The sequence below is a fragment of the Vipera berus genome, assembly GCF_964194415.1.
Source record: "Vipera berus genome assembly, chromosome: 1".
Lineage (NCBI taxonomy): Eukaryota > Metazoa > Chordata > Lepidosauria > Squamata > Viperidae > Vipera > Vipera berus.
In genome coordinates this window covers 120,710,002-120,733,233 of record NC_138202.1, presented here as the reverse complement: position 1 = coordinate 120,733,233, position 23,232 = coordinate 120,710,002, and the positions used below count along the sequence as shown (strand labels likewise).

The following is a 23,232-nucleotide window of genomic DNA, read 5'->3' as shown; positions in this document are numbered from 1 at the left end:
AAAGTTCTGAAGTATAAAAAGAGATTTTATTAACTTGTATGTACAAATTTACATAGCCATAAACTGGAGAAATAGAAATGGCATTCAACCATAAACCGTCTTTTCTTTCATTTTACAGAAAATCATTATTACTTGATTTAGATTTTTAAAAAGCAAATGGAGAGTTAACTCATTCATAGGTTGAATAAATATTCAGCCTGACTTTAAACACAGACTTTCTGTTGGAATTCAGTGACATGGGCTTAAGAATTAAATACTGAGAAATTGATTTCCCCCCTCCTCTAGCAGATATCTATCAACTGGCAGCCAATTAGATAGGGCTTAAACACAGATTAGCATACAAATGCAAGTCTTTATGAGGGGGTGCTGTATTGGGACTGATCCAGGACTGTGGAGGCCACTCAGCTATTGCCTGGCCAGCAACAGAATTGCAAGCCACCAGCTTTTTATACAAATGAGTCACTTGGCTCCTTCCTTCTGAATACCCACCCATAAAAACATGGGAGCCCCCTTCAATTCAAAAAGTGCTCAATATGGCAGCTACATACAATGTATTTGCCATCTTGTTTTAGCCACATCAAGGAAACTAGTAGGATGTTAAGAGCAGCAAAAATAGAAAGGGAAGATTATTTTTAATACAATTAAGGGAATTGCCTAGGGCAGAAAAACAAATATTTTTGCCATATTTAAAGTGTTGACAAAACCAGGAATGAAACAAGGGAATTCAAATCCTGAAATGTTTGATCTGAGAAGACTATACATTTTTCAAAAAATGCAAGTGGCAAGTTACAGCTAGACACATTACAGTACCTGAAAAAGCAAATGTGGAGTAAGAAATGGAACCAGCCAAAGTGCATCAATCATTGTTATGTGCTCCACCAGGGAACTGGACAGAATAGTGTGTCAGCTGTCTGAAATGGGAGCTGCTTAACATAGAATTATCAAGCCTAACCATCATTTCACAGGCCTATTTGCCAAAGTATATCTCCAAAAGATTCCCCAGTCCAAAAAAATTCTCAGGTAATTGAACTGAAATAAGTATCTTCAAAGTTACAACAGATCCAACAGTAAAAGGTTCTGAACTGTACATGAATGTTTTAAAAAAAAGCTCATGTGTTTGAAGTGTTTTTCCGCCTCTTGAGTCGAGCTCTCCAGTCTTCAGGTAAAGCCTCAAAATTGGCATTCCTTTCTGCCATACCACTGTAAAAAAGAATAGAAAGAAACATTACAAGTAAAAAAAAGGAAAAACTTCACAATGTAAGATCTAAAAGCGGGAAAACATTTTTCTAAGTGCGCACCAATTTATGAAAAAAACATATCCTAAATAATGAACATTTTTAATTTATAGTACATATTAAATTTTTGGTTAAATAACACAGTATGCTGAAAAGCAATTTAAACACAAAATCATCCTCCATTTTTGTTGATAATACCACATGAAATAAGAGATGCTGCCCCCAAATTAGGAAAATTGATCTGAATGAAAATATTTTAGGGTGCATGCAGTTGAGTGGCAGATGTATCACGCAAGCTTCTACATACCTGATTAATTGCTGCTGTTTCCATTCTTCTATTCGCTTCTGTGACATCACTTCCCGATCTTCATCACTAGAGCTGGAGTTTTCCTCCTCATCCAATTCCCGTTGAATGCTCTGCCACTTTTTTACCAGAGATGGCATCTTCGTCTTATTTTTTTTCCTCTGTAACAAAATATTCACAAACATCAAAACTATTTATTTCCCCTTAGATGTTGCCGAACTCTAATCTTCTTTGGAAAGTTTGCATCATTGAAATACTTAAAACTGAAGAGATTCTGCGCATCTCTGGCTTTTAAGAAAAAAATATCAGGCATTGATTTCTCATCTAGAAATAAATTGTAGCCCGTATAATGCTTTCAGGATAGGTGTGTATTGTGTTTCTTCGAATTTTCCCAGAACAGGGATATGCTGAAATGAAATGATGAGAGACCGCCCTTTCTTGTCACTTTCAAATGATCTCCAGAATAGTCCAATGATCCAGAGGAATACTATGGTCGATAAGATCAAAAGCCATTGAGAGATCAAAGAGAACTCCCTCTGTCATCGATAGGACAACCAAGATCATCTCTATTCTGTGTCCTAATCTGAAGCCAGTTTGGACTGGAACTAGATAATTTGCTTCCTCAAGTATAATGGGGAGCTATCTGCCACCTCAGGCTGGCCACTGGCCACAGGCTTATGCCCAAGAGAGCCAATGACAGTCTCTTCTGAGAAGCCTGATGATGCCCCCTATAAACAAAAAGTCATCTTGCCTTACTTTATCTTATGTTCATGAATAAGGTATCTTTAATAACTTTCTGGCTAAAAGTTACAAGCCATGATGGACAAGGGTCAAAAAGAAAAGTGGTGGAACACTGTAAATATTGGACAACATAGCTTGTCTACCTCTGATATAAAAAATAAAAACTGATCCAATCAAAATATACATGAGATTATCCAATACCCAGCTAATTAATTCTACATTGCTGATTCACACACATAAAAAAGTAAAATGTGTTTTGTTTCAAACCCCAAACATATTACGAGTTCAGAAATTCTGGGCACCAAGCTAATATCTCCAAGCTGACTGAGATTAGGCCACCAGGATGTTAGCTCTCATGCCCAAGACCCTAATTTCTCAGTACATTTCTATAAACCAATATCCTAAAATAAGTTACCTCTATGAAATGCTACCTAATGAACAAGTAATAAGAACAGCTAAATAAAATAACACGCATTTCCATTTACATGCAACTCGTTCCATTTTGGTACATTTAATGATAGAAAATTCAAACTTATGCACTCACCTTGCTACCTCTTCTAATTTTTTTGGATTTCTCCAGAGATAATGACTTTGGAATTTGTGGAGGTGGTGACTCAGGAGGAGGAGGAGGAGGAGGAGGAGGAGGAGGCGGTGGCGGCAGATGTTCTGCAGTGGCAGGTGGAGCTCCTTGCGAAGAAAGTGGCTGTGCTATGCTGGCAGGAAGTCCCCCTGAGGCATTGCAGTCTGAATAGCCTATGAGAGCTGGCTGTGGTACTCCAAGGTAACTTGATTGTAAAGTCAAGGCTTGTTGGCCTGAATACACAATAGCATAAAGAATGAGAAATGTCCAAACATCTCCTCCACAGTTATAATAACCAAAGCAGCACACGAGGAATGAAACTTACTTCCACCTATTACTGACTGGCCATAAAGCACCGGACAACTTCCAATAGTTGCTGCTCGCTGCACCAGTCCAGCATTCATTTCGGAAGCTTTCCTTTTTAAAGGTTTAGCGGATGTTGTGGATATACTGGCCTCAGAGTTGGTCTGGAAGAAGACAGAAGGAAGTGAGTTTGAGGCTTGTGAATCCTACAAACCTTTAACAAGCAATTACCATCATTCATGTACAGTTTAATACAATTGTGAAAAGTAGCTACTGCTCTCTGCAACAATAGATACATCACCATGTGACACTTTCAACTACTACTACAAACAGAAGTAAGAGTCCAGCTCTCTTTTGAAAAAGCACCTTTGAGACAAACATGACGCAGATGACTGAGAATCTCCATAGACAAACAGAAATGTTTGTATTATGACTGGATTACTGTACTGTTGTCTAAGGATTATCCTTGAGGTTGGGGTAAAAGCAGTAGCCAGAAAAAAATGGCAAAGCTCGATTGCTAATGGTAGTTTACCCATTTTGAAGGCATTGTAACTGCTGCTAATTTGCTACTGTGCTAAGTTCAAGATACTTATATTAACATAAAAAAGCATCATGAGTTAATACTTGGGATACTTTATGGAACAGCTGTTCCATACCTGTTTTGTACTTGCCTATCAATTAACGTCTAATGGGAATATCCCTTGAGAGTTATGTGTACCAGTGATTTGTTACCGAGACCATTTTCTTATTTATGCTCTTTACAACAGTGTTTTAACTGTTTTACTTATTTTATATATGGAGGGAACAAATTTTTGTCACTCTTATTAAGGCATTTAAATTGTTTTAACTTTTTGTAAATTAATTTTAAACACAACCTACTCTAGGGGTAGGCTATAAAATAAACAAATAAATAAATGTATCCAATCAATACAAAATTTAAATTAGAGTCTATCTCCTTATACACAAATGATGCTCCTCCTAAAGCCCTGAATGCCATGAACCCAAGGTTTTCCTTCAACTTTCATATTTCTTAGAAAAAAAATATTCTTTTCCACAACAAACTATATACCAATTCAAAATTCTTGCATAATGCAGCAATGTTTACATAATTCATTTTGCATATATCTGGACAGCTGATGAAAATTGTGTTTACTCCTTGATATGGCTTTGGGAAGACCATGCATTACGAACGACAAGAGGTCAAATTGGTTTCACAATGGAGAACCTAGTCTGCAGTAACAGATATAATTCATACGCCAAGAATTATTAATTCACCTGGCTGTTGGCAACAGCTGGTCGAAGGAGAGGTTTTAGAACAGCATCTTCCTCTGTTCCTGGTGCTGGTGGCTCTTCATCTCCCTCATCTTCCATTTCTACTTCCTGTATTTCTCCATCTTCTCCAGGAGGTGGGGGAGGGGGTGGTGGTGGTGGTGGCGATTCTGGAGGGGGTGGCGGGGGTGGGGGCATTTCTAAGGGTAAAGGGGGTTGCAGCACTGGGACAGACGGCTGAAGAACAGTCCAAAATGGACTGAGAGGCACCAGAGAAGTAGCTCCAGCTTGACTAGAAAGAGATTCTTTAGAAACAGTACCTGAAAGAAAAAAGTTACCGGTATATAAAAGTTTTAACTTGGATATTTTATTGCTTTGTTCTATCATTTGACGGGGCTTCTTTTGCCAAAGGCAAACCTATTTCTTTTTCTTTAATTATTTTTTAAAGAAAGAAGAGAAAATGAAAAAAAAATAGTTGATCCTGAGGTAAAATATTGATGAGTGGACAAACAAGTTACTGAAGTTGTCTAGTTCAGGGGTCCCCAACCCCCAGTCTGTGGACCAGTACCGGGCTGCAGCATGCCAGCAACTGGCCCACACAAAGCCCCACCCGCAGGATGCAAGCAGCACACAAAAACACACACCCTCTGGTCCACAGAAAAACCTCTCTCAATGGAACCACCCTTGGCGCCCAAAAGGTTGGGGACCTCTGATCTAGTTAATGCAGTTAATATATCATTGATGAAAAATTAACCAGAAAGACAAAATACATTAAGCTATTTTTGAGAAGAAAAATAATTTTTAAGACCATTTGAATCTGCCAGTTTCCACTATTTTGTTACTCAAAGATATCATAAAAAAGGGGGAAATGACCAAAAACATCATGTTTAATTTCTAACCTTTGTTGTATTCTGACTGACATACTCATCTTACAACATTCATTGAATGATTGTTACAATGGCAGTGAAGAGACCTATGACCATTTTTCACACTTACAACCACTGACAAATCCTAATGCTCATGTGGTCAAAATTCAGACATTTGGCAACTGACTCATATTTATTGTTGATGTATTCTATTGTACTGATTATAAATCTGTTGTCCTTTTTATTCCTATTCAGAATATAACTTATTTGACAATATGTATATTATCTCAAACACACTCACTAGAATTGTAAAAAGCTATAATCTATAGTCAACAGATTAGATTGTATTATTGTGGTTTTTCCATGTCATTCTCTTCTTTGTAAATCCAAGTAATGTACAGTATGTTACTTCCCATATTTGTGGCATCACTTTTTAAAATTTCCAACAATTCCTCTGAGTTCTTCATAATATTAAGCTATTGGCCCATCTGGATCTAGTTTTTCCCCATGTTATGCCACCTCAAGTTACTTATAAGGTAATAAAGGTGGAATAAAACTGAAATAAACAATAAATTGCCTCTTTTATTTCTTGGATAGTTATAGGCTTACTTAGTATTTGCCTATGTTGCCCATTAAATTTCTTAAGGACAGAGTTTTCAGTATATTTATTCATAGTGTACTTCATCAATGTTAGCTGTTAAATATGGTCCCTTGGAAAAAAGCTGCCAATTCTTCTATAATTTCTGATTATGTCTGCAACAATTTAACCTTTCTTTTTTGTTGATCTTTTTTATAATCTGAGACAAATTTCCCTGATTTATTCACGTTTGATTTTTTTTTAAATGTTCTTTTGTAGTTCTCCCATTTCCAATAAACTTGTTACTGCAATTCTTTCATTAGTTGTTCTTTTGGATTATGTGTTATGCAGTTCTATCCAGATGTTCTAATTCTCTTATTTTGAATTCTAATTGTTCTATATGTTGTTCTTTTTGGTTTAGTTGCTAATTCATGCTTGCTTATGCCCCAAATGATAGCATCAGAGATTCCTGGTATTCTGTTTATTTTGAAGAAAATTTTCAATTCCTTCTTGCATAGAACCAGTTTGGTCTAGTTAGTAGTTAAGCAGCAGGCTAGAAAGCAGGAGACTGTGAGTTCAAGTCCCGCCTTAGCCATGAGAGCCAGTTGGTTGACTTTGGACCAATCAATCAATCCCTCACAGGGTTGTTGCTGTGGGTAATAAAGGAGGAGGAAGTGTTTTGGATATATTATCCACTTTATCTGTAAAAATAATAAAGGCGGGATACAAATAAAGCAAAAATAAAAAAAATTCTGTAGGATCTTGTGGAATAGCAATCTGTCATTCATCTTCCACTTGAAGGAATGTTTTTTTCTCTCTCCAGAATGCAGTATTATTAGAACTGGATCGTGATCTGCATATATCATTGCAAGAATCTGTACTACTAGAACTTTGGGGACCAAACACATATCCATTCTGGAATACAACTGATTTCTTGTTTAGCAGTAGAAAGTACGATGTATCTCTCCTGGAGTTTACAGACTCCTATCAATGCCAATTCATCCATATATTGGAATACCTTTTCTGAAAGCTTTTCACCTTTCCTCTCTTGAAATGATTTGTCTAAATTTAAATCTAACACTCCAGGTATATTTCCAGGGATAAATATTTCACCTTGTTCCACCTCTATTGACACTTGGGGGAAAAAATCTTTTTAAAATTGTTCCTTTATTTTTATTTGGAGTATAGATAGAGCCATATAGGAAGCTATGTTACCTTCTTTCTGTAGTTTCAGAATGAAAATCTTTCCTACTTTAGTCTTTAAACTCTTCCAATTGTCAGACTGGTAACCTGATATGCAGTAAATTGCTATTTCATTTTTCTTGGGTTTTCTAGCGACTATATTCTTGTCCAGTTTCCTTTGTTTTAACATATGAGCAACTTCTATTTTTATGTGAGTTTCTTGCCGAACAATGAGAAAGCAATTGTTCCACCTCCAATATTAATAAGCATCCAGATAACCAGTCCCCAAACTCTAAAATTAAACTGAAAAAATTCCAAGATGGATAAATAGCATGAACTGCATACAATGATGAAAAAGAGAGTATCCTACTTTACATATACAAAGGAATATTACTGACAATGCACTCACATTTCAGTTTAGCATTCAGTGTACGAATTAGACATACTTCTCCTTAAGCAACTGTTCTTTTGTGTTAAATATGGTTGGTCCCCTCTCTAAAAATGTTCCCTTAGTTTTCTTTCAGCAGAACCTTTAGGCCTGTACCTGTAGCAATATCAGTAGATTCCTCACCAGACTCAATTTTCTCCTTCAATGCTTGTTTGGGAAGAGCTTCTGCTTTATTCTCTAGGATTTGTCCTTCCTCCTCCTCCTCCCCATCTGGGAACTCCCACTGGGATTCGCCTGAGTGCTCGTTAACATAGAAATAGCGTCTATGATCCCTAAATCACAAGAAAGAAAACAAAGCTTTACTCTCTTCACCCCCCACACTGACACAATAATGTGGTCCTATCCTGCGACAGTGGAGTGCTCTCACAGGAAGAACCTCTTATAATAAGGACTGCTGTTCACAAAGGCAACAAACAGCTTTGAGGAAGAATTGGCAAGGTGAGCTTGCTCCAAACTGTTTGCGTGCTGGCTCTGTGATCACAGCCCTGACCCCCTGCTCCAAGAGTAGGGGGTTAGCGAAACAACTCGCTTCCGGTTGATATGAAATTAAAGGCTGTATGAGGAAATAGACTTTAAGGTAGCCTCAGGATTCATTTCCTTCCAGAATAGCAAAAGAGAAACAGCCCAATTTATGAAAGATGGCTGCTCCCATGGACTGCTGCAGTCACATGTATGATACTCTTGGTGTCAGACATAGTGAATTGCTACTGAGAGGGAGAGGATCTGGGAGCTGAAAAACAAAAGAGCAAAGATTTCAAATAAACAAAAATAATCAAGAAAGCCAAAAATAAGAAGAAATAGTTTGGTCTGACCTGCTGGCAGGAGATAGTTATCTTGTTCTTCGTTGAGATCCTCAGGCAGTGAGCTTTCCATAAGGACACAGACGTTACTTGGGAGCGTAGTTCCTGAGATCCTGCAATGTGCACAGAGCTCTCGCATGCGCGACCCCCCAAGCCCGCCCTCCTTAGCGCATTTACACTCGAGAGTAAACACCAGCTCTGTCCAATCACGGAATCAAATCCATTTCAACACACTTAACATAGACTTTATATTTCTCCAATTTTTGTGGCTGGCTCAAAATCTGTATGTGCCAGAGGCTCTTTGCCCGCTCAGCACCGCTAAGTGCAGCTGCTCTCAGTCTCCAGACAGATGACGGCAGGTCGGTAGGTGGTGATGATCACAAATCATGTCTGAGATGTCAAAGGTCAAAGGTGAAAAGGGGAGAAGAGTGCGTACCTGTCCCAGTGGCAGGACCAGCCTTTAGGGGCGGCGTTTATTTCATACTGTTTTAGCTGTTCAGCTGCATCTTGTAATTTGCGTTTGAGGTAATTTCCTTGGAGAGCACCTTCCCGCCAATCTGCAATACGAGTCTGTCAGAGAGAGATAAAGACACAGAATAATGAAAAGTTTGCAGACAACTGGCCACGTATATGCCATATTCTGCTGAACTCTAGAATTTTGTACAGTGCTAAGCTCTTAGAAGAGGAAGCAGCAGTAAAGATAAAGCTTGGAATTAATTATAAAGATTACATAACATCCATTATGTCCGCAAATAAAATACTGTCTTAAATAAAGCCAACAGCTGGCGGGGGAGGAAGGGACAAGGGAAGAGAAATAGAGACTGCTATTCATGCCATGGGACTTGAACTTCCTAAATTCTTGTTACACCACAATCCTTCATGTATATGGTTTCCTACATTCCATTGTTTCTTTTTAATAAAAGGTAAACCCTGGTTACCTCAGTCTGCAACAGTAGCATGTGGAAGTTAGAGATCGACTGTCTACTGATGCCCAAGAACTCCAGCTTGCTTATCAACATATTGGCCAGCTCTCCAATCTGAAACTGCCAAAAGTAAAGCAAGCAAGAGGTCAAGTTTTGCTTTGTTAGTCATAACATAAAAGACTATTGCAATGCTGACTCTGAACTGTACAAAGATCCACGATCTGAACAGTAAATCTCAGCTGAAAAAAATTGGGACTAATGAGGACCAGAGTTGAGCCAATCAATTTTAGCCAAATATAAAAAAGGTATTGTCCTGAATTTTATTGCCCATGTACTTTTATTTTATCCTAATGGGATAATTTAAGATCTTATCTAATTTTAAATATATATAAATCAGTAATTATTATGTCCAATGCAGATTTTTTTCACCTACTTTGCACAAAAATGCTGTTATTTCATTATTCAGTACTAACAGTCACAAAAGCTGCAAAGCTTAGAGGATAACAAGTCTGTATCTTTCCCATTACTAATCAACACTTCCTGTTATTAATAAGACTGCCTACTTCTTGTTAGAACTTTCATTACCTTCACATATCAAATGCCATGTTTTTAAAAATTCCTGTAACTTTTTTGAATGTACCACGGCATATGTCTAGAAGTATTACTAAAAGCACAGTTAAAAAAAATTAAAACTTAAAAGATTCAGAGGTATTCTGTGATAAGATAACCTCCTAGACTAAATTAAGTACCAACAGTGATTTAAGGACAACTTCACTTGCACACACAAAAAGACAAGAGGTTAAAAGAAAGGCCAATCCGTATCACAGGTGACAAACTCGATCACGTCACATGATATATCGTGACATATCGCGATGTTTTTTTCCCCCGCTTTTGCGGAGCTGGGGTGGGCGTGGCCTGCATGTGATGCATCCGGCCTGCGGGCCACCAGTTTGACACCCCTGGTCTTTATGCTACATCACTACAAATACTCAGATAGGGTTATTTATTTATTCTGTGCTTAAATTTGAGATTGTAAATGATCATACTTGTATAATTTCAGGTCTTATCGCTGTTCTTAATGCTATGAAAATGAATGATCATTGTGTGCCAGGAAAACAAGACTTGCAAATAGTATACCTAAATACATTTATTTATTTATTTATTTATTTTAATTCCATTTATATCCTGCCCTTCTCCGAAGACTCAGGGCGGCTTACAAGATTACATGATTCTCTCTCGTCTGAAAAGCCTATTTTAACTTACACACCTTTAAGTCCTGCTCTTCATCTTCTACTTTGAAAACCCCTTGTGTTTTCACTTTGTCTTGAAGTTCTTCCATGTCTGGCCCATGGCCCAAGTTGTCATCAGCGGTTTCTGGTTCTTCCTTCACAGCTGAAGAGAAAACAAGAAGAATGGCTTTATATCTTACTCTCTACTCTCATTTTCCACAGTCACAGAACATAAGGATTACAGAACCAAAGAATATAAATGACTTCTTTGTAATTTAAATCTGTTCTTCCTTGTCCTATCTTCTGAAACGACTAAATCCTGGCTCATAAACAACCCTTTTGAAAACAACTGCAACATTTAGTTTCCCTGAAGTTTGTTGTCTTCTGCTTATTATTCCAGCCTATCAAAATCTTGATTGTATTCTCCCAGGTGGCTGTTATTCCCTCAACCTTGTCTGAAAATGTGATGGTTGCATATTTAACCCTTCTATGTTATTTATAAAAATGCTGAAAAGCACAGGACCTAGAACGGAGCCGTGAAGTATGCTACTGGACATTTCTCTTCAGCTCGATACATGGGTCATGGGATATTATTTTTTTAACCATCTGTATATCCAACTAAAACTAGCATAGTCCAACCCATATTTTGTTATTTTCTCTACTAAAATCTCTTGGGAGACTGTGTCAAATGTTTTACTGAAGTCAAGGCTCTGTCTATTGAATTCCATGGTCAACTAACTTGTTGGGAAAAGAAAATTAATACCAAAGCTAGCTCTTGCCAAGCAATGCATGTTTTAATAAATGTTTACCCAATTGAATATTTCAGTAATTTGTCTCAAGAGTTTGCTTGTTACAAATTTCAAGATGATATGTAAATAACTAGGTGTCCCCCCCTTTTTTTTTAAATATATGTACAAAATCTGCCTTTCTCTACTCTTCTGGAACTTTGTTAACCTGTTCCCCATGATTCCTCAAAGATCTCTCACACACACATAAAATAACATCTGCAAGTTCCTTTGAGTTTATTAGCTGTCTGACTCTGTTTAGGCCCCTTTAAACAGATTTCCTTGGGAAAAAGAGTAGGAGTTGAGAGGTTCTGCCATTTCTCTGCTAGATATTCCTCTATCTTTTGGGAGGGTTCTTGCTGTGTTATCCTTCCCCAAGTTTTCTCTCTGCCCATTTTAAGACTTCCCCAACTTCCCTTGAAACATCTTTCTTTTACAATAAATTGGCACAGGAGACAGGAAGACACAAACAACTAAGGTTAACCAAAGAACTGAAAAGAATCTTACTAGTTTCTCCAGGCTCAGGACTATCTTGGCCTGTCTTGCTAGACCCTCGGCTTGTAGATTCAGGACTAGCAACTCCAAACAGCTTCCATTTCCCTTGCTTTGGTAGCAACCGCCGTGTTAGATCTGATGGACTTGCATCAGAAAGTGGACTGGAGCCTGAAACACTCCCATCGCCTTCTTCCAAAGCTCGTAATTCTGCCTATAAAAATTAAACATTATTTCAGTATTGGAGAATTCGTATCTGCCTTCAACAATGAAAGACTGTATGTGTAGAACACTCTATTATATAATCATTTCCCCCATTGCTTTTAAGAGCTTTTGCTCTAAGCCTCACTACTTTTTGTATCAACTGCTGTCTGATTGCCCATATCTACTCATTCGTAAATTATTTCCCCTGCCCCAAAGATAGAAAATTTGATCAGCACAAAATATATTTTTTTCAACCAGGAATCTGATTTTCTATACACGAGAAAATATAAAAAATGTCAAGCTGAAGTTTAAAACAACTAACCACCATGGACAGTAACTCTGTAATAATGAAGTATAGAAATTCTCAGTAGATTGAAGGAAGCACATTATACATATACAGCCTCCACAAAAATACGTATCATCTCTGATTTGGAGATACAGGAATTTGCTTCCAGTGTAACTCTGCAACATTAGCCAAAATTGCTTTGGAAGCCATGCTGACCTTAATGAAACTTTACTGCCTAGCACGTACCAAGATAATTATCAAGCTGATAATCGATAAAAGAAGGAACACCACATAACAGAAAATATGTATTTTTTTACACAAAAAAGGCTCTCAAATTGTTATATAACAAATTCTAAAATAAAGTACATATATGTAATAATATATAAATAATTCTGAATAGTAAAAATATAAAATTTAATCAATAATAGTTTAAAGAAATCAATCACAACTGAACACACCAAAATTCTTTCTTCTTACTCATGAACTGTTATTTTGAAATCTTTATTTTTAATTTATTTAATATATGAACATGTTTTCTGTACACCAATTTTTTTCTTTCAAACATGGACTATACAGTTTTGTCTCTTGTTGCTTGATATAATACAACCAACTACCAAAAGCAGAGGTGGCCTCTCTCTTGGTGGAAATCTGCAGATTTTATAGCACTGGATTTTCTACACCAATGACATCGGCTGGATAAGATGTAAGCTTTCTCTAACTTATGGCTCTATATATTACATTATTATACTACATTATCTATTTACAGGGTTTATATAGGTAGCTCCAATCTGCAGATATTTAATTCCCAAATTGGTAAGACATATAATAAATTAAAATAGCAACTAAAAACATTTGGAATCAACTATTGCATATAAATCATTAACAGTAACAAAGAATCCCAATCTCATGAGCAAGATAATAGACCAGCTTTTTTGGCTTCATGGAAATATACAATTTTTACTCTTTTCTAAAAGCCAAGAGGAAGAGGTCGATCACAAAGGGTGAGTAGGTGGGTTGGTGTTTATACAAAGCTTTAACAGTGTGAAAAAAGTTGTAGGATTATTATACATTAAGAATGAAGTACGTTTGAACAAGGCTTTAACAAGATGATACAAAACAGTTCACAATCAACCCTATGCGTTTACTGTACAATAATTACATGACACACGGGTTTAAAAAAGTTCTTGACATCTTATTGCCAAGCACCTGTAGAAAAGATAGAATTGATAAGTTTTCTCCTAGAAGCCAAATTTAATACATTTATTTTAGATGCCAAAGAACACAACAGCAAGTTAACCCAAAAAGGGATCTCCCTTTTTTAAATAATGGGAAGATATTATAGCTTTTACTTCAATGCAGTATCTGCAAGTACATCCTTTTCCTCTTAACTAATACAACTTTGACAAAATAATTCCTACCTAATACATAACCTACCTTCTTCCTCTCCAATACCATTTCCAATTCCAGAGTGTCCTGCTCTTCTTCTTCCTCTGCGCTTTCTCCCGATTGCACCACGCTACACAGGTCTTCCTGAGAGGGGTCTTCCCCAATATCATGAACACCTTCCAGCTGCTGATCAGAAATGGCTGTTGCTTGTTCTGCTGTTACATCTTCTTCCATCAATGGCTCCACCTCCTCTTTACATATAACCTTCCGCCTCCAACGCTCCTCTTCCTCCTTCACTACCTCAGGAAGCAAAGGAGCCAGCAGAGATGCAGCCACTCCCTTTTTCTCTTCTTCACTGCTTGATAGTGCCTGGATGCCTTCGTTCACTTCCTGTGAAGTGAATGAGATTTTTCCATCAAAAGGTTAACTTCTTCAACCATGCCAGAGGAAGCATTCAAATCACATGCTACGAACTACCAGAATACTGACAGGAACGAGCCAATCAAGTGCTTCAAAGATCATAAACTACACTCTGCTCTCTAGACTCTCCACTCACTTTGGACAGTGAGATGGGAGGCATGTAAATTTAATAAATACATATATAGCCTTTCTGAATCTCTATATTGTGTTGTGTTCTTTTCCCCATATTCATTCAAAGCTTGCAAAGGTACAGCCAGTAGATTAACAATGCACAAACCCCAAAAATAACAGCTCAGCATGTCTTCTTTCCTAGGCCTGCTGAAACTTTTTAAATAAAAGTATTTATTTTATTTATTTAGATGTTTATCCCACCTTTGTTTTTACAAATAACTCAAGGCAGCAAATATACATAATGTTCGTTCCTCCTCCTAGTTTCCTCACAGCCACCATCCTGTGAAATGAGTTGTGCTGAAAATTGGGTTGAGAGACTGATCAAGGTTAGCCAGCTGGTTTTCATGCCTAATGTGGGATTAGAATTCACCACATCCTGGTTTCTAGGCCAGCCCCTTAATCACCAGACCAAATTGGCTCTCGAGCTGGCATGTGGGAGACTAGACTAGAAATTTTAAAATGCAAAGCACTATTCTGAATTATGAAGTCCTTGTTGTATCTATATACAAACATTTCTCAAAATCTGGACTGTGATTCTCATGGGTATGTGTGTCTGAAAATAGACAGGCTTGTCAGAGGATCTTTCCAAAGAAGTTTATTCAGTTTAATTTAAAAAAAAACGTATGTAGAATGCAAAGCAACCTAAGAATCCAAGGGCCACCATCAATTCCTTTCAAATGTTTTAATATATCAAGTTAATGTTTTAAAAACTTATTTCCAAGGGGAAATAATCACGCCTGGAGGACATGAGACTTTTATACAATGTCCTGAACATCTGACCTGGTGCTTCCTCTGCAGAAGGAAATACAGTGGAGGAGGAAGGGCCCTAATGAAGGAGGAAGGGTGAAATGAGGAATGGGGGGAAAATATTTACAAACAGCAAGCTGGAAGATAAACAGCAGATGGACTGTTTCAGTAGGTCTGCATTGGAAAGTGCCAAAACCAACTTGCAGCCTGCCAATCTTTTGCACACTGCAACATTTAAAGAACAGTTTAAAAAATAAAATCTTCTTCTTTTCCCCTGGCCTATTTTAAAGACTGAAAGTGGCTGCTTCAAAATTAAAACCAGATTTCAGAAATGAGGCAAAAGTAAGCAGCTCAGCCCTCCTGTTAAAAATAAGATTGGGGAGGATTCCCAAATTATTTTTTTATGGTTGTAACATCCTATCAGAGTTTCGTGGAAATATATACTCAGGCATACTATTATTTAAAGTGTTATACTCATCTATTGTTTAACTCTTATCCCAATGAAATCATGTCTGTTTGGGGGGGGGGTGTTTCACAGAAATTCATGTTACCATTTTAGGGTCATAGCACCACAGAGTTTGAGAACTCTAATACATAACATTTAGCTATAAACTCTTAGCAACCTAATTTATATAAGCTGGTTTTCCACAATATCAAGTACTCCAAAATGGAAACTACCCATTCTTGATCTGGAAAAAAAAATTCCAGAAGTATATACAGTCCTGAGGAAAGAATGATTAAAACAGTCATGGAAATGTTTCATTCAAATTGATACTGACTGACCTTTCTCAGTTCACGTTTTGAAGGAATTGTCCTACGTCCAATGCTACCAGCAGCAGGAACAGCAATGGTGCTACTAGTACCGCCTCCACCTTTCCCCTGAGAACTGATATCTGCAGCCACATGGTAGCTTTCATCAGCCTCTGTTACAGAACTAACAAAAGAACAGTTTTAGTAAAGGTATGTTTAAAAAAACCAAATCCAATTTAACTTCTGAAATTCTTCTCTTCTTTAATTTTACCTGTGTTGGTAATGCTGGAGATTCTGGACTTGTGTTGCAAGGTACTGAGGTAGTTCCCAAGTAACTTCATTTGTTTGAATGTTCCAGTAATAATAGCAGCCTGTGTTTTCATCCCAAACTTCCTGCCAGTCTCCCATTTCTACTTCCACTAAGGGAAAAACCAAATCCCCCAAATATTAATAAGCAACTTTCCCCTTTTTTTATTAATCAGCAAATACAGACTATGTTATTGAGCATCTTCACATTTTTCCATACACATACATTAGAGAGGGACAGCAACTGCATTCGCTCCCTATCTCCCCCTCTTAAATAAATCTCAAATTCTTAACCAAGACAAAATTTATAAATTGCTTTTAATAATCTTTCAATTCCAAAGCACAATCTAGTAAAACTCTTTGTATTCAGCTTTGCATAAAAAACTGAAGTATACTTAGTTAAACAGACAAAGCAGTTCAATCAGTCTTTATATACTAGCAGATTTTATCTGAATAATCTTTGACTTGGATGAAGACATGTGTTGACTAATAATCCAGAAGGGAGAAACAAAATCCAAAACAATAAATTAGAAAAATAGATTGGAAATTGAATAAAGAAAAATACCAAGTTCTTCTTTTAGGAAAAATAAAGCAAAGTAACAAGCAAAGGATGGAGGGGGGATATTAAGTTTGGCAATAGTAGATGTGAAAATGATCTTGAAATTATAATTGATCACAAACTGAATATGAACTCAGCTGCTAAAAATGCAGATGCAATTTTAGGCTAGTCATGCCAGCCACATGACCACGGAGACATCCTCGGACAAACGCTGGCTCTTCGGCTTTGAAACGGAGATGAGCACCGGCCCCTAGAGTCGGAAACGACTAGCATGCACGTGCGGGGGAACCTTTACCTTTATAGAATTATAGTTACCAAGTCGTGGAAAGTAAATTAATTTGATCCCATCTCAAATACTTGGTCCAGAACTGAGCACTACACTTTTAAAGGATTCCGACAAATTGATGAAGAGCAATGTTTATTAGGGGGATTGGTAATTAAATCTTACAAGGCAAGGTAGAGAGACTTGAATATATTATGTTCTTAGAAAAAGTGACTTGAGTTGACAGGAGCTTGAGAGTATTCTTCAAGTAACAGATGCAAAGATTACTTTATAATCCAAGAGTTCAGTATACAGATTAATAGCCTTAAATCATAGGGAAGTTCTATAAGCAGGCAGATGGAACGAATGGCCTAAGTGACACTCCCAATACGATCATCTATGAATAAACTAGCTACAATGAGCTCACCTCCTGCCAATGAGCACTGAGTGTCATATTGCCATGCAGCTACTTGGTCTGTTCCATTTGCAGTTACCAAAACCTGACTGGTAGCAGATTCCTTGGGTTCTGGCCGGGGAGGAGTTGGTGGTGGAGCTGAAGTTGGCACAGTGGCTTCATGAGGTTGGGAAGGAGCAGTAATTGCGTCTATCTCCTTGAAAAAGTAGAAGAGGACATTTTTAAAGAACATATATTTAATGTCAATCTAGAAGAGAAAATGTACAATCATTATATGAAATGTTCGAACTTCACTAGGGCAGCTCTTAAAAACATTATCCCTCCGATGCTTTCTCTCTTTTCTTGTCTGTTGTAAAGTACTACTGTGATTTTTTTTTGATGTGCTACACTAGTTTAAAGACTAAGTCAATTAATGACCCAAAATAACATTCCTACTAACCGCTAGAAAATTAGCCAGAGTACTATCGATGTCTGCTGAATTATTTCCATTTGCATCTGCAGATTGTGCTGCTTTCTCGGTAATCTCGCTGTCTTCTTCATCACTGTCTGCATATGTACCAAGCAAACACAAGCCACCTAAAAGAAAAAGTTAACATTATCATATGTAGCATTCCATGACAGCAACCCATTATAATTATCCAAATGGAAAATTCAGTGTCTGAATTTGTTACAAGCCCTTATATTAAGCCAAACGACTTATTACATACAGCACCCCAGCACCATAACTCATTTACAAAATGCCCAAAATAGATTTACCAGTTCTTACTACTATAGCAAACACTTTTTCTACCAATCCTGAAGATATTTTGAATTTTTAAGCATGAATCACACTAGGCCAGGTGTGGACTATAGCCCCAATTTTGTAGTCCTGGAAATTTTTCCAAACTGCATCGTAAAAACTTAGCTGAAAATCCACAGCATGAGTTTTTTGTACGTTTAAGCAAAAAAGTGAAAATGACCTTTTAAATCCTTGACTCCAAAAAAGGATAAAACAAGTTTAACCCTGATGCAAAATTAATACTATCTTACCAACCATGCTTTTTAAAAAGAAACCCTCTTCCTCTTATAAAAAGAAAAAAAAATGGCAATTATAGTTTCTCTGCAAAATAATGGGTCCATACTCATTCAGCCATGATTTCTTAACCTTGGTTAATTGTAAAAATGTAAGCACATCTAAGCCAAAACCATGGTTTTACAAATAACAGTGGAGCTTACCCAACATGCTAAACTAAAACAATACAAATTACATTATGACTTTAAATGCCAGTGTAGTACAGTTGTTAATATTCATGCAGGAGTGGGGAGATCACTCTCAGCCATGGAAACTTACTAGGTAACTTGAGGCAATCATTCTCACTCAGCACAAATTACCTTAAAAGGAAATTGTTGTGAAAGTAAAATGAAAGGAGATCCCTATGTAAAAACCACATTGACTCCTGGAGAAAAGATGATATATAAATCTAACACATAAATAAAATAAAGTGTAGAATAAAGCTTCTTATGGCTTGACTTATGGTTGTCCTCGTGTCAAACAGTGAAAATGCAATCTTTTCACCTAAATCATGAAATCTGTTACAACAGCAAAGTCAAATATTAGAATATGATTGGGGAATGCCAAGAACCACATCAGGAAATCAGATTCTTGAACTAATGCCACTAATACAAATTTAGCTCCATGCAAAGAAAAAAATATATGTTGATGGTTTGAACTGGATTTCAAACACTGTTGCTATCACCAAAATAATATTGATATTTGTTATAAAATTGTGTGCAATAAATTTTGGGAACTTTCTCAGTGTTATAAAAAAAATTTTTATTGCTAGTTGACATACTGTAGGTGCTTCTCATGGGTTTTATCTTTGCTTTTCTTTTATGCTATTTCTTTTGATTTAGATTTACGTGTTATATTTTTCTTTATTGCTGTACACTATCACAAATCCTTTGGAATTAGGAAAAAATATAAATTTTGTAAAAAAATATGTATTTGACAAATTATACTGTGAACATTAATATTGTTCTGGTTTCAAAAATCTGATGGAAGACTTACATCTTTTAAAAATGGTTACTATATAATAAAAACATTACAAAGAATCTTTTTTCTTGTTTATTTAAAAGGCACATAATTCTTCATTTTAATCAATTCAGAAAAATAACTCCAGTATTTAATCTGTAAAAATCCTGTATCCAACTTGCTTTATACAAATCAGTTTAACAGTTTACAGTTTGGGTTGATAGCAACGAGACTGCTGGGATTGTTGTCATTAAGCAATGCAGTCGTAAAGTGCAATGCCACAGGACCACATTGCTTAGTGATTGCAGTCCCATGTACTGTCATGACCCCAGGGCCACATGGGTTAAGTGAGAAGAGGCAGGAGTCTTAGACAAGGATGGGGGGGGGGAGTTGCTGTGGGCGCATGGAATGTGAGGAGCCTGGTGAAAACTCTGGATGTGCTGGTGAGGGCCATGGGCGGGTGCTGAGCAGCACAGGCAGATAAGCAAGGGCTGCAGGCAGGCATTGGGGAGCTTGAGTGGGCCAGTAAGGGAGCTCCATAATGGACTCCTCTGGAGAAAAATCAATGGGAACAATTTGTGACCTTTTCTGCCAGCTTCCCCATCGAGTTTTCTTCTGGGAAACTGGCAGGGGAAAGTTGCACATGGCAATCACTACTTGATGCAATATTGTAATCACGAGCCATTCATCACAATCATCTGACTGTGGAGATATTGCAAAGACTGCAATTTTGCAGACCTGTTGTTAGTCCCACTCATTCATAATTTTCTATGGTTGCTGAATGAATGGTCGTAGATCGGGGACTACCTGTATGATACTAATGGATATATGTAAGAGGAAAGGTTAAATAAGTAACATTTAAAAATTTGTTGTATGCAAACAGCATGATCCTTGAAACTTAGCTTTAGGCACTATTACAAATGAAACTTAGAAATATTGTACCTGTTGGTTTGATGGGTACAGGACCAACCGGCATGTTAACTTGAGGAGGGTTTGGGGCTATTTTGGGGACCTCTTCGGTTACTTCACATTCATCTGGAAAAAGTAAACATAAACACTTCAAGAGAATATACTCACTATAAAAAAATAATAAAAACATGCATTGGTGGTGTCAGGAAACAGGCTTTCTGCCTAGATCTCTCAAGAAAAGTAACAAAGGCATAAGAAGCAAAGGAACTGATTATTAGCAATATAGTAGTAGTTTTAACCATTCAGTCATGTCCTACTCTTGGCAACTATAGGCAAGCACTCTCCATGCTATCCTGTCAATCATAGCTTCTTTCGGTTGTTGGATGTTCATTTTTGTATCTCTCTCTCACATACACACACCTTGTTCTAGACTCTGAAACTCTTCAGAATTGTATGAGAGGTAGCATTGGGCACTGCAGAAATAAAGAAGAACCATTAACAAATTATCCCATTGCTTCCTTCACACATTTTTCAAATATATCTTAGTTCTCTCCATCAATGGAAACAAATGTTTTGCTTTGTGAAAAGTCCACTTCAAATCCAACCGATTTCCTTCAATGATTTTGCAACTGCAAAAATCACAGGAAGAGCAACTTATCTAGATTTAATTTCTTTAAATTTCAAAACAGCTACTACTTTAACTGCTCAACTATTTCAGTCGGCATTGTTCAGCTACAAATATTAAAATGTGAAAAATACACACGCCTAGTAATAATGTATTTTAAACTCTGGCTACAGATCATAGCTATTGTGCACGAGAATATATACTTTTCACATTCAGCATCCAGTCATGAGATTCCCTCAAGGATGACAGTCAATCACTGTCCTTTTCGTTAAAAGATAAAACTGACTTTAACCATTATTTCTAACACTGAAACTTATGGTTTTAATGACTGATTTTTCTTTTATCATTTTTTTTAATGCTTGGTCCTGGTTGACTGAAACTGCCTGTCAACCAATCCACTTATATAGTGTTTCATATGATTTTAGCACAGTATCTTGGAGTCTCTCTCCCCTCCCCCATCTTTAATTATGAGGTGCTTCAGGAATTCCCTCAGAAACAAAAGTGCAAGCTACGAAAAGCAAGTTAGAATCCCCACCCTCGGTGTTTAAATAACGTCCCAAAACATATTTGAGGAAGGAAACCGCCATCAATGAAGAGAAGGGTGAGGGGTAACATGATAGCAGTGTTCCAATATCTCAGGGGCTGCCACAAAGAAGAGGGAGCCAGGCTGTTCTCCAGAGCACCCGAGAGCAGGACAAGAAGCAACGGATAGAAAATAGTCAAGGAGAGAAGCAACCTAGAACTAAGGAGAAACTTCCTGACAGTTAGAACTACTAACCAGTGGAACAACCTGCCTCCAGAAGTGGTGAATGCTCCAACACTGGAAGTTTTTAAGAAGACTGGCCAGCCACTTGTCTGAAATGATATAGGGCAGGGGTCTTCAAACTTGGCCCTTTTATGACTTGTGGACTTCAACTCCCAGAATTCTTCAGCCAGTGTGCTTGGCTGAGGAATTCTGGGAATTGAAGTCCACAAATCATAAAAGGGCCAAGTTTGAAGACCCTTGATATAGGGTTTCCTGCCTGAGCAGGGGGTTGGACTAGATGACCTCCAAGGTCCCTTCCAAATTCTTCTTCTTCTTCTTCTTCTTCTTCTTCTTCTTCTTCTTCTTCTTCTTCTTCTTCTTATCATCATCATCATCATCATCATCTGCCTCTCCATCATTATTTGCACAGGAGTAATTCTGGTCCAGTATCACCCGCAAGATCATCCACCATCTCCAATCGCATGTTATTTCCACATCATTCCCCCCTCCCCCACCCCCCCCAACGCCCGGGAGAGGATGGACTAGTGGGGTCCTTGTCTTGTTCAAAAGTTTGGCAGCCTTACTGGAAAGCCGGGAAGAAGTTCCCAAAGGACATTTCCCCCCCAGGCAAAGCCAGCCCCATCGCCGGCCGCCGGGGGGGGGTACAGGCTAAAGCTAAGGAAGGCGGAAAACCCGAGTTTGGGCTGGCCAAACAGCGACCGAGGCGCCCATTGTCGTCGTCGTCTGAAGAGCGTTAGCACGCGGCAAAAGGGCAGGACGCGGCTCTGCGCTCAGAACCAGCCCGAAGGGAAGCGGAGAGGAAGGACCAGGGCAGGCGGGGGAAGCCTTAACCCGCAAGCCCTTTCGTCAGGAGCGGCCGGGGCAAGCGCTTGCCACCCCCCCCCCACACACACCAGCCACCCCAAGCCTGTAGGCCGCACCGGGCGGTGGCAGCCGAGGATTCCGCCGACGCCCTCACCCGCTTCTGACGCCGAGTCCCCGTCCCCCGGCGCCGCTTCTTCCCGTCCCCCACGAGGCCCCGGCGGAGAGAGTTGCAGGATCGGACGGCGGCCCGCCGGCGCCGCCCGCGATTTTTTCCCCATCGGGAGGCAGCGGAGCGCGCCACTCTCGACGACAGAGCAGAGGCCCGAGAAGGGCGAAGCGAGCGCAGGCTGGGGCCTACCAGTGGAGGCGGGGCGGCGGCGGCGGCGGCGGCGGGGCGCAAGGAGAGTCGGGATGAGGAGGCGGAGCTTGCGCCGCCCGCCGGGCGCCGGAGAGGGCTGGGTGCGCCTCGAGGCCTTGCGTGGCGAGAGGCGGAGGGGGTCCAGTTACGGCTCCGCTCCGCTCGCGCTCTCCGCCGCTCCGCCCGTGCGCGCGTGGTGCGTGCGATTGAACGCTTCCCCGTCCCGTCTCCCAAGTTTTGAGTGAAAATCTCCCACGTAAACAAAAGGGAGACGGCAACGCAGGACTGCGTAGGGCGATTCATTGCATAAGTTATTGTCCTCCATGTTGTCCCCTCAATAGCCTTACCCATAGGGGGGGAAAGCAGACGTGTGCGATTGGCCTAAACCAGGGGCCTTCAAACTTGGCCCTTTTATGACTTGTGGACTTCAACTCCCAGAATTGCTCAGCCAGCGTGCCTGACTGAGGAATTCTGGGAGTTGAAGTCCACAAGTCATAAAAGGACCAAGTTTGAAGACCC

General features: G+C 38.7%; 1 protein-coding gene across 3 annotated transcripts; it reads right to left on the bottom strand.

The window, feature by feature from the left end:
- Positions 1–22,730, bottom strand: FNBP4 (formin binding protein 4). Of its 3 annotated transcripts, none has more exons than XM_081340581.1 (17): positions 22,510–22,730; positions 20,194–20,286; positions 17,680–17,816; positions 17,253–17,436; positions 15,970–16,117; positions 15,732–15,882; positions 13,659–14,000; positions 11,750–11,948; positions 10,496–10,620; positions 9,244–9,348; positions 8,742–8,875; positions 7,629–7,777; positions 4,439–4,752; positions 3,186–3,327; positions 2,825–3,093; positions 1,543–1,700; positions 1–1,200 (listed from the first exon to the last, which is right to left on the bottom strand). In XM_081340581.1, the coding sequence occupies exons 1-17, from the start codon at positions 22,631–22,633 to the stop codon at positions 1,110–1,112; spliced, it is 2,865 nt and encodes a 954-aa protein (XP_081196707.1). In that variant the 5' UTR covers positions 22,634–22,730; the 3' UTR covers positions 1–1,109. The 3 variants fall into 3 exon arrangements, with proteins under 3 accessions (XP_081196707.1, XP_081196706.1, XP_081196708.1); XM_081340580.1 differs by having other exon boundaries at positions 7,602–7,777; positions 22,510–22,729; XM_081340582.1 differs by lacking the exon at positions 9,244–9,348 and having other exon boundaries at positions 7,602–7,777; positions 22,510–22,729.
- Between the last annotated feature and the right edge of the window lie 502 nt (positions 22,731–23,232).

Bases quoted from the DNA above. Each gene is read 5' to 3' on its own strand.
- FNBP4 (XM_081340580.1), bottom strand. From the start codon at position 22,633: ATGGGGAAAAAATCGCGGGCGGCGCCGGCGGGCCGCCGTCCGATCCTG. The intron at 17,817-20,193 runs GTACAATATTTC...TTTTTCTTTTAG, and splicing joins TGTACCCATCAAACCAACAG to GTGGCTTGTGTTTGCTTGGT. The intron at 7,778-8,741 runs GTACGCACTCTT...CTTGTGATTTAG, and splicing joins TGGTCCTGCCACTGGGACAG to GGATCATAGACGCTATTTCT.